The 17175-nt window shown below is 45.7% G+C and overlaps 1 protein-coding gene across 1 annotated transcript in view; it reads left to right on the top strand.

Annotated features, from left to right (window-relative positions):
* LOC124775260 overlaps window positions 1-16516 on the top strand; it is a 55393-nt gene extending 38877 nt beyond the window's left edge. The window contains exons 3-4 of the mRNA XM_047250098.1: window positions 7598-7759; window positions 16128-16516. Of these exons, the coding sequence (XP_047106054.1) occupies window positions 7598-7759; window positions 16128-16516 (551 nt within the window). The remainder of the gene's footprint in view (window positions 1-7597; window positions 7760-16127) is intronic.
* Window positions 16517-17175: the final 659 nt, after the last annotated feature.

Here is a 17175-nt window from a genome sequence, read left to right as displayed (position 1 = left end):
AAGAAACCCCAGAGTTATCTTGAGTGATCTTGAATCCATAATGCATTACTACTCCTGTTGACTGCGCCAGAGCCGATGTTGGGACAGGTATAATCAGCCAATGAATTTCCTGGATGGATGTCTTCCGCAGCCTGTTGTGGTGTCCTGCCCATTCGTATCTTATAAGGTGCCTAAAGTATACTGCTTTCTCGAATAGCTATTTAACAATTCAAGCAAATGACTTTAATGGTCTTTATTACAATAAAGTAGATTGACTGTACTTACCTTTGGGTCGCAAGCAGTTGGTGACATGCAAATAATCAATGTCCTTCGCTATATGCAGCGTTCATACAAGTAATTCACACAAGGTCATATGGATCACAAGTCACGGCTCTTCTAGTGCCTCTCAGCTAGTGCGTGCTTTCTAGTGCACGTCTTCTAGTACGGGTCTGCTAGTGTCCGTCTTCTACTGTCCCGCCGAGGCTGGCAGGAGCGGAGCTTATATTCTTTTCATGTAGAGGCCGCTCCTGTCGTGGTGCGGTCTTATTCAACGTACTACTGGCTGGCGTCGTCTCACAGCGAGCTCTGCGGTTACGTTCGTGATCTTCATGTCGGTCCTCGTCGTTACGCCGGAACACTTGCGATGCTGGAAACCAATCTACGTAGTCTCACCAGCACAGTACCCACTGTTACGCGGAAGCTTAAAATTTCCTTTTTACAATTTCTTGACATTTTATGTTCTCCTAGTTCGCAAAGTACCGTATTCTCCGAAAATTCGTTGAAGAATTTGGAAATTTTTAATTGTAAAAATATAGATGATTTTTCTAAAACGTACTTTGGCAGAGTGTCATGACCCAATGCTGCCCCCTCCCCCCCTCCCACCCCCAGGTTCTGTATACATGTCAGCCCCGCCCGTCCCTGACCGACCCCCCCCCCCCCCCCGCCAACCCTCAATCCCCTCCCCCCCGGGACAATATCAGTTTTTCTTGGAATGGAAGACCCAGTAACTGAGGGTTTCTCGCACACTGGAGCAGCATTGATCTTATCACATGTTTACGCAGACGAAAATAAAATCTTTAAATCACTTATCTCGCAGTTAAGAGCGAACACTCACCTTCTATGAACACTTATACTACATGTCTCGATCTAATCTGATCATGTGACGAACGTAGTGTGTAACATTTGCGACCTAATTCTCGATAAGGCTTCGTGTTCCACTGAAGCAGGAAATAGTAACGCTGTATAAAGGAGGCCGTAGAACGGTATCTGTGAAGTATCCATCTCCAGCCGCAATGATGAAGAGTTTGGTGCTCAATTTGTTGTTGGCTGCTGCAGGATCTGGTAAGAGAGAGACGAGTCTATTAATGGATCGAAGGTGTTCCTTCATGTTACACTGTAGGGTAGTTTTGGATGCAGAAGCTTTACGAAATTATATTTTCTGGGAGTTGTACTGGAACGTTTATCGCAACAAATAATACTATGAAACGTTAAATCAATATGCAGCATCTGATCCAAAGAATGTAACACCAGTCATGGACATTAATGTTGGGTTTGTCCACCCTTCACCTTTATGGTGGCTCGAGCTCTACTGGGAACACTTTCAATGAGGTCGTGGAGGACTGGCAGCTCATTCTCCCTCAGGAGCCGAAACCAGAGAATGTCACGGTTCATTATGGAGCGAAATCGACGATGTAACTCCTCCTGAATATGTTAAATTGGGTTCAGGTCGGGAATCTGGACAGGCAAGTCCAATTCGAAATGTTATTGCCCACAAATTATTGCCTCACAGTTGCTGTTCAATAAGAGGGTCTATTATCGTGCTCATACAAACGGTCATCACTTCCGAACTGTTTCTCTACAGTACTCTGTGCACAATGCTGTAAGATGTGTTCACATTCTTTTGCATTTTGCGTTTTCCTAAGCACCATAAGAGAAACACAACCTAACCTCTATAACACCCCCATACGGTAACATAACCTCGCAAGTAACGCAAATAAGTTACGCATGTAACATCCTCCAAGCTTTCGCCAAACTCGCATCATTCCATCAGTTCGCCACAGGGTATAGCGTGATTCTTTTATTTATTGATTTATTTATTCTTAAATTGAGTCATCAGTCGTCAGACAGTTGGGGTGTGGCCCACGACGAATTCTTCTCTTGTGCCAGCCTCTTCATCTTAGCGTAGCACTTCGATCCTACACCCATAATTATTTGCTGGGTGTATGTCAATTATCTTCCTCTACAGTTTTTACCCTCTACAGCTCCCTTTAGTACAACGGAAGTTATTCCATGATGTATTAACAGATGCCCTAACTTCCCGTCCCTTCATCTTGTCAGTGCTTTCCATATATTCGTTCCCTCGCGCGATTCTGCGGATAACCTCCTCATTCCTTGCCCTATCAGTCCACCTGATTTTCAACATTCGGCTCTTGCACAATATCTCGAATGCTTCGATTTTCTTCTTTTCCGGTTTTCCCGTAGTTCATGTTTAACTACCATACAACGCTGTGCTCAAAATGTACATTCTCAGAAACTTTTACCACAAATTAAGAACTATTTTTGATATTAGTAGACCTCTGCCCTTTTTGTCAGTGCTAGCCCGCATTTTATGTCCTCCTTGCTCCGACCGCCATGAGTTATTTTGCTGCCTAGATGGCAGAACTCCTTAACTTTTACTTCTTGATCATCACTCCTGATGTTAAGTCTCTCGCTGTTCACATTTCTACCACTTCTCATTTTTTCGTCTTTCTTCGACTCTCTCAATCCATAGTCTACACATATTTGACTGTTCATTACAATCAGCATATCCTGTAAAACTTCTTCATTTTCACTCAGGATGGCAATGACATCAGCGAATCTTATAATTGATATACTTACACCTTGAATTTTAATCCTACTCTTGAACCTTTGCTTTATTTTCGCCATAGATTACGCAGGAGGGGTGTCTTACACGATTTTTAATCCGAGCACTTGGTTCTTGGTCTTCCACTCTTATTGTTTCCTCTTAGCTTCTGAACATATTGTATATTACCCGTTTTTCCTTGCAGCTTACCCCCTGTTTTTATCACAATTTTGAACATCTTGCACCATTTGCCACTGTCGAACGCTTTTTCCAGGTCGACACATTCTACGAACGTGTCTCGATTTTTCCTCAGTCTAGCTTCTGTTGTCAACCGCAACGTCAGAGCTGCCAGTCTGGTGCCTTTACGTTTCCCAAAATCGAACTGGTCACCATCTAAGACACCTCAATTTTCTATCCCATTCTCCCGCACGTTATTGTTCTCAGCAACTTGGATGCATCAGCTGTTAATCTGAGTGTGCCATAATTCTCGTACTTTTTGGTTCTTGCAGTCTTCGTCGTTGTGTGGATTGTGTTTCTCCGAAAGTCAGATGGTATATCGCCAGACACATACATTCTAGACACCAATGTTAATAGTCGTTTCGTTCTCCCAATGATTTTAGAAATTCCGTTGGAATGTTACCTATACCTTCTGCGTTATTCGTTTCCCCAAAGTTCTTTTAAATTATGATTTTAATACTGGATTCCCTGTCTCTTCCATATCGACTCTTGTTCCTTTTCCTATCACGTCACTGGACAAGTCTTCCCCCTCCTAGAGGCCTTCAGTGTACTCTAAGCACATATCCGCCCTCTCATCTGCATTTTACAGTGGAATTTGGTTGGACTCTTAATATTATCAACCTTGCTTTTAATTTTACCGAAGGTTCTTTAGTCTTTTCTGTATGCTGAGTCAGTCCTTCCGAAAGTCATTTCTTTTTCTTCACATTTTTCATGTAACCATTTTGCCTTAGCTTTCCTTGCACTTCCTATTTATTTCATTCCTCAGTGCCTTGTATTTCAGTATTCGTGACTTTCCCTGAACATTTTTGTGTTCTTTCTTTCATCGATCAACTACAGTATTTCTTCTGTTACCTATTGTTTCTTCGCAGTTACTTTCTTTGTACCTACGTTTTTCTTTCCAGCTTCTGTGATACCAGTTTTTAGAGATAGCCATTCCTCTTCCACTGAACTGCCTACTATACTATTCCTTATCGCAGTATCTATAGCGTCAGAGAACTTCAAGCGTATCTTTTCTTTCCATACTACATCCGTGTCCCAGCTCTTTGCGCATTGATTCATACTGATTAGTCACTTCAACTTCAACCCACTCTTTATCACTACTACATTGTGATCTGAGTCTATATCTGCTCCTGGGTACGACTTATGACTCGGTATCTGATTTCGGAATCTCTGCCTCACCATGATGTAATCTGACTGAAATTTTCCGGTATCTTCCGGCACTTTCCAAGTATACCTCCTCCTCATTACTAGCTCAGATTTATTACAGAACTGAATTAGTCTTTCTCCTCTCTCAATCCTTGTGCCGAGCCATTATTCTCGAAATGGTTCAAATGGCTCCAAGTACTATGGGACTTAACATCTGGGTCACCAGTCCCCTAGACCTAGAACCGTTTAAACCTAACTAACCTAAGGACATCACACACATCCATGCCCCGGGCAGGATTCGAACCTGCGAACGTAGCAGCAGCGAGGTTCCGCACTGAAGCACCTAGAACCACTCGGCCACAGCAGCCGGCCATTATTTTCTCGTAACCCTTTCTTTTACTCCTTCCCCTACGACTGCATTCCAGTCTCCCATGACTATTAGGCTTTCATCTCCCCTTACTTACTGCATTACTCGTTCAGTGTCGTCATATACTTTCAAACAGTTATGTTCCACTTTTACTTCCTTGTCTATGCATGCTGAATTATCGAATGCAAAGATTATAGAGCTTATTTGAGGAGACACAAATCATTTGAAAATTGTGACACGACGGACTTCGCGACGCGGCCCCCGGGCGAACGGCGTCAGACCTGGATGAAGTGTGGGGGCACCTGGTGCTGGGTACCTGCTGTCACGTGTACTCATTAAAGGGAGGCCGCCACTTTGGAATCACGTATTTTAGTAAGTCATTAAAGCAACATAAAGCGCAAGCAGTAAGGTGTAATTCCGAGAAAATCGCAAGAGAAGTTTTACGCGTCAATCATGTAGCGGATGTATAAAGAAGTAGTAAAGAAACTGGTATAGGCATCCGCATTCAAATACAGAGTTATTTAAAAAGGCAGAATACGGCGCTGCGGTCGGCAACGCCTATATAAGACAAATGTCTGACGCAGTCTATAGGTCGGCTACTGCTGCCATAAAGGCACGTTATCAACATTTAAGTGAGTTTGAACGTGGTGTTGTAGTCGGCGCCGAGCGAAGGGACACAGCATCTTCGAGGTGGTGATGAAGTGGGGTTTACCCGAACGATCATTTCGCGAGTGTACCGTGAATATCAGGAATCCGGTATAACATCAAATGTCCGTCATCGCTGCGGCCGGAAAAAAACCCTCCAAGAACGGGACTAACTACGACTGAAGAGAATCGTTCAACGTGACAGAAGTGCAACCCTTCCGCAAATTGCTGAAGATTTCTATGCTGGGCCATCAACCAGGTGTCAGCCTAGGAACCATTCAACGAACCATCATCGATGTGGGCTTAGTGAGCCGAAGGCCCACTCGTGTACCCTTGACGACTGCACGACACAAAGCTTTACGCCCCGCCTGGACCCGTCATCACCGACATTCGACTGTTGATGACTGGAAACATGTTGCCTCGTTGGACGAGTCTCGTTCCAAATTGTATCAAGCGGACGGAGACAGCCTCATGAATCCATGGACTCTGCATGTCAGCAGGGGACTGTTCAAGCTGGTGGAGGCTCTGCAGTGGTGTGGAGCTTGTGCAGTTGGAATGATATGGGACGTCTGATACGTCTAGTTACGACTCTGACGGGTGACACGTACGTAAACATCCTGACTGATCACCTGCATCCATTCATGTCCATTGTGCATTCCGACGGACTTGAGCAGTTCCAGCCGTACAATGCGACACCCCACACGTCCAGGATTGCTACAGAGTGACTCCAGGAACACTCTTCTGAGCTTAGACACTTCCGCTGGCCACCAAACTTCCCAGACTTGAATTTTATTGAGCATATCTGGGATGCCTTCCAACGTGCTATTCACAAGAGAGCTCCATCCGCTCGTACTGTTGCGGATTTGCGGACAACCCTTCAGGATTCATTGTGTCAGTTCCCTCCAGCACTACTTCAGATATTAGTCGAGTCCTTGCCAAGTCGTGTTGCGGCACTTCTGCGTGCTCGCGGGGGCCCTACACGATATTAGACAGGTGCACCAGTTTCTTTGGCCCTTGAGTGTATATGTGTGAAGGTTCTGACCGTAAGAAGTCATTGTGCTGTAGTGGTTAGCGTTCGCGTTGGGCAGGAGGGTCGTGCACGAAGACCAGTCCGAATCCTTCTAAAACTTATTTTTTAGTAATTTTAGTGATCTTCATATGTTAACTGAGCATTTACTATTTTTAATTAAATTTTCAAGGACGAAGGACAGGCTTGGAAAGCCCAAGTCAAACCTCGATAAATAATGACGCGAATGACTTTATTCAGTAATACAGTAAATCAAAATGTCCTAGACCACAAGAGTACTGTACAATTACTCTTGAGATCACACGTTGCACTATAGTTTTTATCATACAGACATAGAAAACATAACTGAAACGGCGTCTAGTACATCGAATGAGTGCAGTTTTCCCGCATGAACAGGGAATGTTCAGAGTTTCTGAGGGAAAACAAACCTCATTGACATTTTGAAAAATGTGGATTAAAAATGAAGTTAGAGGCTTGAGTCGAACCGTCGTTACGTAAACGTTTATTTTACAAAGCTTGAACGCTAACCACTTGACCATCATGTACTCTATCGTCCGACTCCTACGTACAGATACGAGGATTGGAACTTAAATAGCGGCAACTATTTATTCACAACCGATACAAAAGAGTTACATGTTTGCACCTGTTACTGTCCTTCAGAGTAGTCACCAGCTTTGTGTAAAACCCGTTGCCAGCGATGTGGAAGGCATAGTATACCGTTAGCAGAGCCTGTTCTGTTGAGGACAGTCTGTGTTCCTTTCACCAGCTGTTTTAATTTATTTAATTTTTATACAGCGATTTAAGCTCCTGCTATATTCTGGGCTCGAGTCGCTTTCAAAACCACTTAACAGAGTGGTTGTTTCACCAGTCTTCGAATTTAATAATACTCTGGAGACAACTAACTTTGTTTCGTGAAAATTGTGTTGAAGATCTTAATTTTACATATTTTGCACCTACATACAACATAGTTAAAGTTGTCTTACTAGTTAATAGCACGGGGGTCATATTTATTTGTTTATTTTAAAATTTAAGCACACACAAACAGGGCAAAGAGACAGAGCATCACACCCAGAAACAGGCAATGAGAGTTGGTGTGATGCTGTTCGTATTTACAGCCAACACACTCACTTACGTCGCAAAATATTGTTAGCAATTCATTATCAAAGCGGGCTGTATGGATATTTTGTGGGATTGCGAGGGATTCCAGGGGTTGATCGGCCACGGAATAGTGAACTGATGTAACGCAGAAGGAACATGTAGTTTACAAAATTTCTGAAATATCTAAAGTCGTGTTTGCAGGGTGCAGCTTTGACATTTCGCCAGTTGAGATGACAAGTGTGCTCTTGCTTTGCAGTGGCGTACTACCCGCGCTACGTGGAAGTGGTGCGCGACCCCAAAGACTTCGATCTTCTCTACAGTTCCACCTCAGGACCCATCAACGAGACGTGGAGATTCTACTCTGAAGCCATCCTGACGTCCATCATCATTCCGTCACAAATCACCTTCTGCAGCTCAGGTAGGCACTGTTGAAATAGCTCCTGACTTCAGAGTACGTGAGAAGCATTCAGTCGTTATGGGCTCAGTGGCACAATACTTAAGTGCCAGACGATAGATCCAAAGATTGTGAGTTTGATACCCCGTCAGTTCTACAAGTTATGCCTTCCACGTATGGAGATTGGGAAAAAAGATTGGTTAAATATCTCTCGGGGCGGGCTGTACTTACTCCAGTCTTGTCCCTGTGATTCCTATGGAAGCGATAACCTGGGGGTTTGGTATACATTGACGTGAAAAAAACTCATGTGATAGCGATATGCACATATGCAAATGACGGTGGTATTGCCTACACAAGCTATAACGTGGCACTGCATTGACAGAGCTGTCACTTGCACTCAAGTGATTCATGTGGAAAGGTTTCCGACGTGATTATGGCCACACGACGGGAATTAAGACTCTGAACGCGAAATGGTAGTAGCAGCTAGATGCATGGCACGTTCCATTTCGGATATCTGTAAGGAATTCAATATTCCGAGATCCACAAGTGAAGAATGCGCCGAGAATACCAAATTTGAAGCATTACCTCTTCCATGGCCTTCACTTAACGACCGAGAGCAGCGGGGTGCCCTGAAATGAGGGATATCCTACCAGAGATACTTCCCACCCGTCCTAAAGTGGTGTTCTGTCTCCCACCCAACCTCCACAACTTCCTAGTCCATCACTATACCACTCCCAGTCCCAACCCCTTGTCATAAGGATCATATTCCTGTGGAAGACCCAGGTGCAAAACCTGCCCAGTCCACCCAACCAGCACTTACTATTCCAGTCCTGACACGGGTTTTTCCTACCTCATCAGGGGCTGGGCTACTTGTGAAAGCAGCCATGTCATTTACCAGCTCTGCTTTAATCATTGCACAGCTTTTACATTGGTGTGACTACCAACCAGCAGTCCACCAGGACGAGCAGCCACCGCTGAACTGTGGCCAAGAGCAAAGTAGGGTACCCTGTGGCACAGCTCGCAGCTGAACATAGCACACTGGATTTTAATGGGTATTGTATTGTATTGTATGTTAACCGGGGACCTAGAAACGACGGAGAGGCTCCGTTCAAATGGTTCAAATGGCTCTGAGCACTATGGGACTTAACTTCTGAGGTCATCAGTCCCCTAGAATTTAGAACTACTGAAACCTAACTAACCTAAGGACATCACACACATCCGTGCCCGAGGCAGGATTCGAACCTGCGACCGTAGCGGTCGCTCGGTTCCAGACTGTAGAGCCTAGAACCGCACGGCCACTCCGGCCGGCTTACGATAAGTAGCAACCTGCTTTTCCTACATTGTTGATATTCCTACCTGGAGTTTCCATTGTTTGATGAGGGCCAGGAATGCCGTTTTTGCTAGAGCTAGGCGGCCTTTCATGTCCTCCTTGCTCCGTCCATCTAGGGTTATTTTGCTCCCTACTTCGTGATCACCAATCCTGAGGTTCAGTTTCTCGGTGTTCACATTTCTGCTACTTCTCGTTAGTTTCATCTTTCTTCGATTTACTCTCATTACGTATTCTGTACTACATAGACCTTTCATTCCGTTAAACAGACCCTGAAATTCTTTAATTTCATCGAGAGTAGCAGTGTCATCAGCGAATCGCATCTTTGGTATCGTTTCACCTTGAATTTTAATTCAACTACTGAAACTTTCTTTTATTTCCGTCATTGCTTCTTCGATGTATAGATTGAACAGTAGGGGTGAAAGACTACATTCCCTCATACATTCTTATTAATCTCAGAACTTCATTCTTGGTCTTCCACTCTTATTGTTCCCTCTTGGCTTTTGTACGTATTGCATATTACCTGGCTCTCCCCTATCTTTCTCAGAATATCGATCGTCTTCCTACATTTGACACCGTCGAACGCTGTTTCAGGGTCGACAGATCCTATGAACGTTTGTTTATTTTTCTTTAGTCTTGCCTTCATTATTAACCGCGAGGTCAGAATTGCCTCTCTGGTGCTTTTACCTTTCCTAAAGCCAAACTGGTCGTCAACTAAAACATCCTCCAGTTGAACTTTTGTTCTGTCTTTTCATTTATTGCAGTTCCCTTAATTCATGTCTGATCCATTATTTCCTTAATTGGTTTCTAAGAATGTATCCAACCGTTCTTCTTTCGAAATTAATGATCAGTGTTTCAGTAGGTCTCTTCTTTCCAATTCTAATAACTACGCGACAACATTGGCACTGTCACCACTCTTGATCTTTTTAAGTGCTGTCTATTGCACTATATACCAATTGAAACTTTTTTCTTAGATCTTCAATATCGGATATGAAACGTCGTAAAGAGTATAGTTTACTAATATTTTCCACTACATACTGTCACATACGATCTTTGAAAGGACTAGATAATACACTCCTGGAAATTGAAATAAGAACACCGTGAATTCATTGTCCCAGGAAGAGGAAACTTTATTGACACATTCCTGGGGTCAGATACATCACATGATCACACTGACAGAACCACAGGCACATAGACACAGGCAACAGAGCATGCACAATGTCGGCACTAGTACAGTGTATATCCACCTTTCGCAGCAATGCAGGCTGCTATTCTCCCATGGAGACGATCGTAGAGATGCTGGATGTAGTCCTGTGGAACGGCTTGCCATGCCATTTCCACCTGGCGCCTCAGTTGGACCAGCGTTCGTGCTGGACGTGCAGACCGTGTGAGACGACGCTTCATCCAGTCCCAAACATGCTCAATGGGGGACAGATCCGGAGATCTTGCTGGCCAGGGTAGTTGACTTACACCTTCTAGAGCACGTTGGGTGGCACGGGATACATGCGGACGTGCATTGTCCTGTTGGAACAGCAAGTTCCCTTGCCAGTCTAGGAAAGGTAGAACGATGGGTTCGATGACGGTTTGGATGTACCGTGCACTATTCAGTGTCCCCTCGACGATCACCAGTGGTGTACGGCCAGTGTAGGAGATCGCTCCCCACACCATGATGCCGGGTGTTGGCCCTGTGTGCCTCGGTCGTATGCAGTCCTGATTGTGGCGCTCACCTGCACGGCGCCAAACACGCATACGACCATCATTGGCACCAAGGCAGAAGCGACTCTCATCGCTGAAGACGACACGTCTCCATTCGTCCCTCCATTCACGGCTGTCGCGACACCACTGGAGGCGGGCTGCACGATGTTGGGGCGTGAGCGGAAGACGGCCTAACGGTGTGCGGGACCGTAGCCCAGCTTCATGGAGACGGTTGCGAATGGTCCTCGCCGATACCCCAGGAGCAACAGCGTCCCTAATTTGCTGGGAAGTGGCGGTGCGGTCCCCTACGGCACTGCGTAGGATCCTACGGTCTTGGCGCGCATCCGTGCGTCGCTGCGGTCCGGTCCCAGGTCGACGGGCACGTGCACCTTCCGCCGACCACTGGCGACAACATCGATGTACTGTGGAGACCTCACGCCCCACGTGTTGAGCAATTCGGCGGTACGTCCACCCGGCCTCCGGCATGCCCACTATACGCCCTCGCTCAAAGTCCGTCAACTGCACATACGGTTCACGTCCACGCTGTCGCGGCATGCTACCAGTGTTAAAGACTGCGATGGAGCTCCGTATGCCACGGCAAACTGGCTGACACTGACGGCGGCGGTGCACAAATGCTGCGCAGCTAGCGCCATTCGACGGCCAACACCGCGGTTCCTGGTGTGTCCGCTGTGCCGTGCGTGTGATCATTGCTTGCACAGCCCTCTCGCAGTGTCCGGAGCAAGTATGATGGGTCTGACACACCGGTGTCAATGTGTTCTTTTTTCCATTTCCAGGAGTGTATAACGATAATCGTAATTACAATTGATCGTAGTCCTTTCAGACCTGTTGAATGACACCTCTAGGTTTAGCTGTTGACTGGTTGGTTGGTTGGTTTGTTTATTGATTTGGGGAAGGGGACCAAACAACTAGGCCATCGGTCCCATCGGATTAGGGAAGGATGGGAAAGGAATTCGGCCATGTCGTTTCAAAGGAACCGTCCCGGAGTTTGCCTGTAGCGATTTAGGGTAATCACGGAAAACCTAAATCAGGATGGCCGGACGCGGGTTTGGACCGCCGTCCTCCCGAATGCGAGTACAGCGTGCTAACCGCTACGCTACCTCGCTCGGTAAAACAGACAGGGTTATTAGGTGACCAATTGTCTCTTTCGTTGCATGCAAGTAAGCCCTCTTCGAAAAATGAAATTGTTTTTGAAACAGTATTGCTAATCATTAGTTGTTTTATAATGCCTCCCCAAACTTTTATAACTGCGGCAGTAAGTTCCCTTCACTTTCATAGAAAAAAAGAAACCTTTTAAGTGTCTTCACTCAGTTTTAAAGAAAATTTTTATGAAACTTGGATGCAACAAACTCACCAATAATTAATCACCCACCATGGAAACAGTGAGCTGAGTATTTTACGTATCGCAGTTTAGTGGATCCTAAAATTTGGTGGACTTTATTACACGATAAAGTAACGGATAAATTGATTTTGTCAATGACGAATATCACGTATTTGTGGTGACATAGCCAGACATTCTGAATAAAACAGCTCATGTGTGTTACTGAGGAGTCGTCGTAGCACTTTGGCTCGTGTGGGCATCGTTCAGACAACGAGATTTTCATGTTGGAAGCGTCAGTGACCACTCTGTTGCCCTAAATCCAAAATCATTCTCATCTTTAATATACACTGCGCAACACAATTAAAGGGTTACTTTTTCGAAACATCGTAATTGTCTCCCATTACGACGCAGAATTGTAAAATTTGGCCCAAATGTACCTACAACCTTCCTCTGCAATAGTGCAAAAGCGTGGCACCCAGGCCTGGGTTCGGCGAGGCTTCAAACAGCAGGCTATCCGTCGTTACACTCGAAAAATAGACTAGAGCTCAGAAGCTTATTTGAGATGGGTTAATGGCGTCACATTGGCACTAAAGTTCAATACGTCAGTAAATTGAAGGTGGAGGGGAGAAAGGAAATGAAAAGGAAAGTGACTAGTGATGTCAGCAGCATCGAGATTTTACGCGGAATCAGCGGCGACGAGTGAAAATATGTGTCGGACTAGGATTCGAACTCGGGATCTCGGGCTTACAAAGCAGTTGCGTTAACCACTGCACCACTTTTTTTATCTCATTTTGTTCGCTTTTGTTCGTTGCTTCTGCTCGGGGCGGACGTCGTAAGACGTTGTTGATCGATTAACTCAGTATTTTTTTTTATTATTATTACAGAGGGCAGCTAACCCTCTGACCGATCACGCTGAGCTACCGTGCCGGCGCACTCGTAACAAGGTACCTATCCCCTCTGCGTGGACTATCTCCGCACGCCTCTTGGCTGGCCCACATTGCCACCTAGCAAAGCCTGTCTGCGGTCCTTGTCCGTGTCCTTTACGCTCGCTACTTAGAGATCCCCGCAGGAGATCGGACGTAAATGTGCATTCGCTCTGAAGTTTTGAATTCTTGCCCATCAAGGTGGATCAGTTACATGAATGTGTGCAATGGCTAAAGCAACTGCCTAGAAAGCCGGAGATCCCGTATTCGAATCCCAGTCTGGTATACATTTTCACTCGTCGCCGCTGATTCCACGTAAAATTCTGATGCAGCTGACACCACTAGTTCCTTCCCTTTTCGTTCCTTTCTCCCCCTCCACCTTCAGCTTACATATAATGTACCATAGCTGCGGATTTCATGTGGTGTCCGCTCTTTTCCACATGTCCGAAAGAAAAGACACTACAGATTCATATAGGGTACTTTAAAAATGTCCCTGTGCAGACACAGCCATTCACTGATTCTTAGACGCTGGTGTAAAAGGCAATCATTTCGACACACTTCAGCTGAAAGGTGCTACATCGCTGAACTAGCACTTGCTGGCCACATGTGAAATCTAAGCGGTGTCGACAGGGATGTCTGTTGCATCGGCACTTACGTATCAGGTGAATAGTTGTGTCTGTACAAGAAAATTTGTAATCTGCCCAACAAAGGAGCGCACACAAGTGGCACCAAGGGTATTCTGGAACTGAGGATGGGGGAGAGCGGGTGGGATCTTAGAGGGAACCTTTGATGTTTTATTCACACATGTGTCAATGCCATACCCCTCTATGATCACACCACAAGATCGAAACAAGATCGCTGAAAAAACATAAACACCCATTGCTGCTTCAGATCACATAAGTCGAAAGTTTTTTAAAGGTACCTAGAGGTTCCACCACTATACCAGAGCACAAGCTGCGATTGCGATCCATCAAAACGGGGTCAGATCACCTTCGATGAGATGGAGCTTCACGATGTTCTTAGAGAAGGGTATCAGCAGTGTTAAAAGTTGTAAAGAACGACTTCCTGCTGTACATGGCATTGCGAACTGTCGTTGACGGCAGCGAAATGTGTGGGAATCGACGCCCCAAGCGAAGGGGTGGTTTCATCGAAGCTGTTTTTGCCACCCTCTGAAGAGTTTTCCTGTCGATTCTGAGCGACAGCGTGTCTGCAATGCTTTCCTCCATAAGAAAACTCCGTGGTTTCAGTGCTAGGTATCGCAATTATGATCTCCATCGTAGAGGCGTCAAGAAAAGGGATAGAATGTAAGAGACCATCGTAGAGGCGTCAAGAAAAGGGATAGAATGTAAGAGATGGTATGACGACCGTACCATCGTTTGTCAAATATACGATGGCACTGGGCAAAATTTTTGCGAAATTTGGTGCCAATGTGACATTAACACACCTTACACCACACATGAAATACCGAGCTGTGTCCTTTATTTCACGTGGATGGACACCTAGCTACCTGAAGCGCCGCCGAACCCAAGTGTGACGTAGCAGGGCGCCACGCTGAATATTGTAGGCACTTTTGAGCCAAATTCCAAACTTTGCGTCACTATGGGTTCTAATCACTGGATTTCGAGAAAAGTGTGTTGCACAGTGTGTACGTTATACACTGAAGAGGCAAAGAAACTGGTGCACCTGCCTATAACATTGCGTAGGGCTCGGCTCCCGCGAGCACGCAGAAGTGCCGCAACACGTCGTGGCATGATTAGTGTCTGAAGTAGTGCTGGAGGGAACTGACACCATGAATGCTCCAGGGCTGTCTGTAAGTCCGTAAGAGTACGAAGGGGTGAAGATCTCTTCTGAACAGCACGTTGCAAGGCATTCCAGATGTGCTCAATAATGTTCGTGTCTGGGGAGTTTGCTAGCCAGCGGAAGTGTTTAAACTCAGAAGAGTGTTCTGGAGCCACTCTGTAGCAATTCTGGACGTGTGGGGTGTCGCATGGTCCTGCTGGAATTGCCAAAGTCCGTCAGAATGCATAATGGACATGAATGGATGCAGGTGATCGGACAGGATGCTTACGTATGTCACTTTCAGAGTCGTATTAGGGGTCCCATATCACTCTAACTGCACACTCCCCATATCATTACAGAGCTTCCACCAGCTTGAACTGTCCCCTGCTGTCATGCAGGGTCCATAGATTCATGAGGTTATCTCCGTACCCGTACACGTCCATCCGTTAGATACAATTTGAAACGAGACTCGTCCGACAAGGCAACATGTTTCCAGTTTTTAACAATCCAATGTCGGTGCTGACGACCCAGGCGACACGTACAGCTTTGTATCGTGCACCACGTTTAAACACATCACTTAAATCTTGATAACCTGCCACCGTATCGGCAGTAACCGATCCAACATCTGCGTCAGGCACATTAACAGTCCAATGTCGGTCTTGACGGGCCCAGGCGAGGCGTAAAGCTTTGTGTCGTGCAGTTTCACGCATGGACTTTCGGCTCCGAAATTCCATATCGATGATGTTTCGTAGTTTGCATGATGACACTTGTTTATAGCCCAGCATTGAAAATTGCAGCGATTTGCGGAAGGGCCGCACTTCTGTCACGTCGAACGAGTCTCTTCAGTAGTCGTTGATCCCGTTCTTGTAGAATGTTTTTCCGGGAGCAGTGTTGGCTGAGATTTGATGTTTTACCGGATTCCTGATATTCGCGGTACACTCGTGAAATGGTCGTAAGGGAAAATCTCCATCACTACCTCGGAGATGCTGTGTCTCATCGCTCGTGCACCAACTATAACACCACGTTCAAACTCACTTAAATCTTGACAACCTGCCATTTTAGCTGTAGTAACCGATCTAACAACTGCTCCAGACACGTGTTGTCTTATAAAGGTGCTGCCGACCGCAGCTCCGTATTGTGCCTGTTTACGTATCTCTGTATATGAATATGCATGGCTATACCAGTTTCTTTGGCGCTTTATTGTAAATGCACCTTTCTCTCACTCCCTGTTTTCTATGCAAAAATGAGATTTTCCGCCAAATAAAAATGTTTAAAACTGCTCATGACAAATAGCATCTCAGACTCACAACTTCCTTTGTTGCTTGACAGATCCAGGAACGGATGGAACATACGATGAAGAGGTTGACCTGCTCGTGTACGAGAAGAAAATCGGGAGGGTTTCATCCGAGGACGAGACGTACTTGGTAGCGACCGGCTCCTTCAACGGCACCGTCAGCTTCGGCCAGGAGCTGGATATCCCGCTGTGGAACGCCACGCTCAATAGCGCGCCCCCGGTCCAGCACTACTTCTACTCGACCGGTGGCTACGAGTACACGGTCAACATCGTCTTCAAGAAGGACGGTATCTACCCGTGGTACACAGCGAGAAACCTGTCCGACTACTCCGTCATCGATTCCAGGATCGATGGATCTGGAATAGCTATTGGACTGACGTACACTCTTAGCTATGAGGCCACGTCTACCCGTCGCGGTAGTTAGATACGAGACGCTAAGGACGCAGTGGGTTTGCCGACTTCGATGTTATTCTGTTCACGCTGCCACAGCGGCACCTATTTCGAATAATGTGGCCAGCTGTCTCACTGCTCACAGAAAAAGCCGAAAAACTTCTAGGTCTGCTCTCAGCCTCAATTTGTTATCAGACATTGACCTCAAAGAGAGTTTCATTCTGTAGTTGAATCACAGCTGGTTTAATTTGTACAAATTGTATTATGTGTTGCATTAAAATTTTGTGTTGTAAAAATAGTTTTATAAGTCACCAAGTACAACGCAATTAAAAATTAAAGAAACAAACAGCTACAAGTTTGCTGAATATGGTAATACACGTTCCACGCCATTCCTACAATACATCTTAAGTAATGACAAACTGCCGGCCACTGTGGCCGAGCGTTCTAGGCGCTTCAGGCCGGAACCGCGCTGCTGCTGAGGTCGTAGGTTCGAATCCTGCCTCGGGCATGGGTCTGTGTGATGTCCTTAGGTTAGAAAGGTTTAAGTAGATCTAAGTTCTAGGGGACTGAGGACCTCACATGTTAAGTCCCATAGTGCTCAGAGCCATCTGAACCATTTTTGAATGACAAACTGTTCTTGATCATTTTCTTAAAGTGGTGTAACGTAGTCGTACATTTATTGAAGGCATTGTA

The sequence above is a fragment of the Schistocerca piceifrons genome, chromosome 2, assembly GCF_021461385.2.
Source record: "Schistocerca piceifrons isolate TAMUIC-IGC-003096 chromosome 2, iqSchPice1.1, whole genome shotgun sequence".
Taxonomy (NCBI): Eukaryota; Metazoa; Arthropoda; class Insecta; order Orthoptera; family Acrididae; genus Schistocerca; species Schistocerca piceifrons.
The sequence above is the reverse complement of the archived record's forward strand: the minus strand, read 5'-3'. Positions and strand labels throughout refer to the sequence as shown.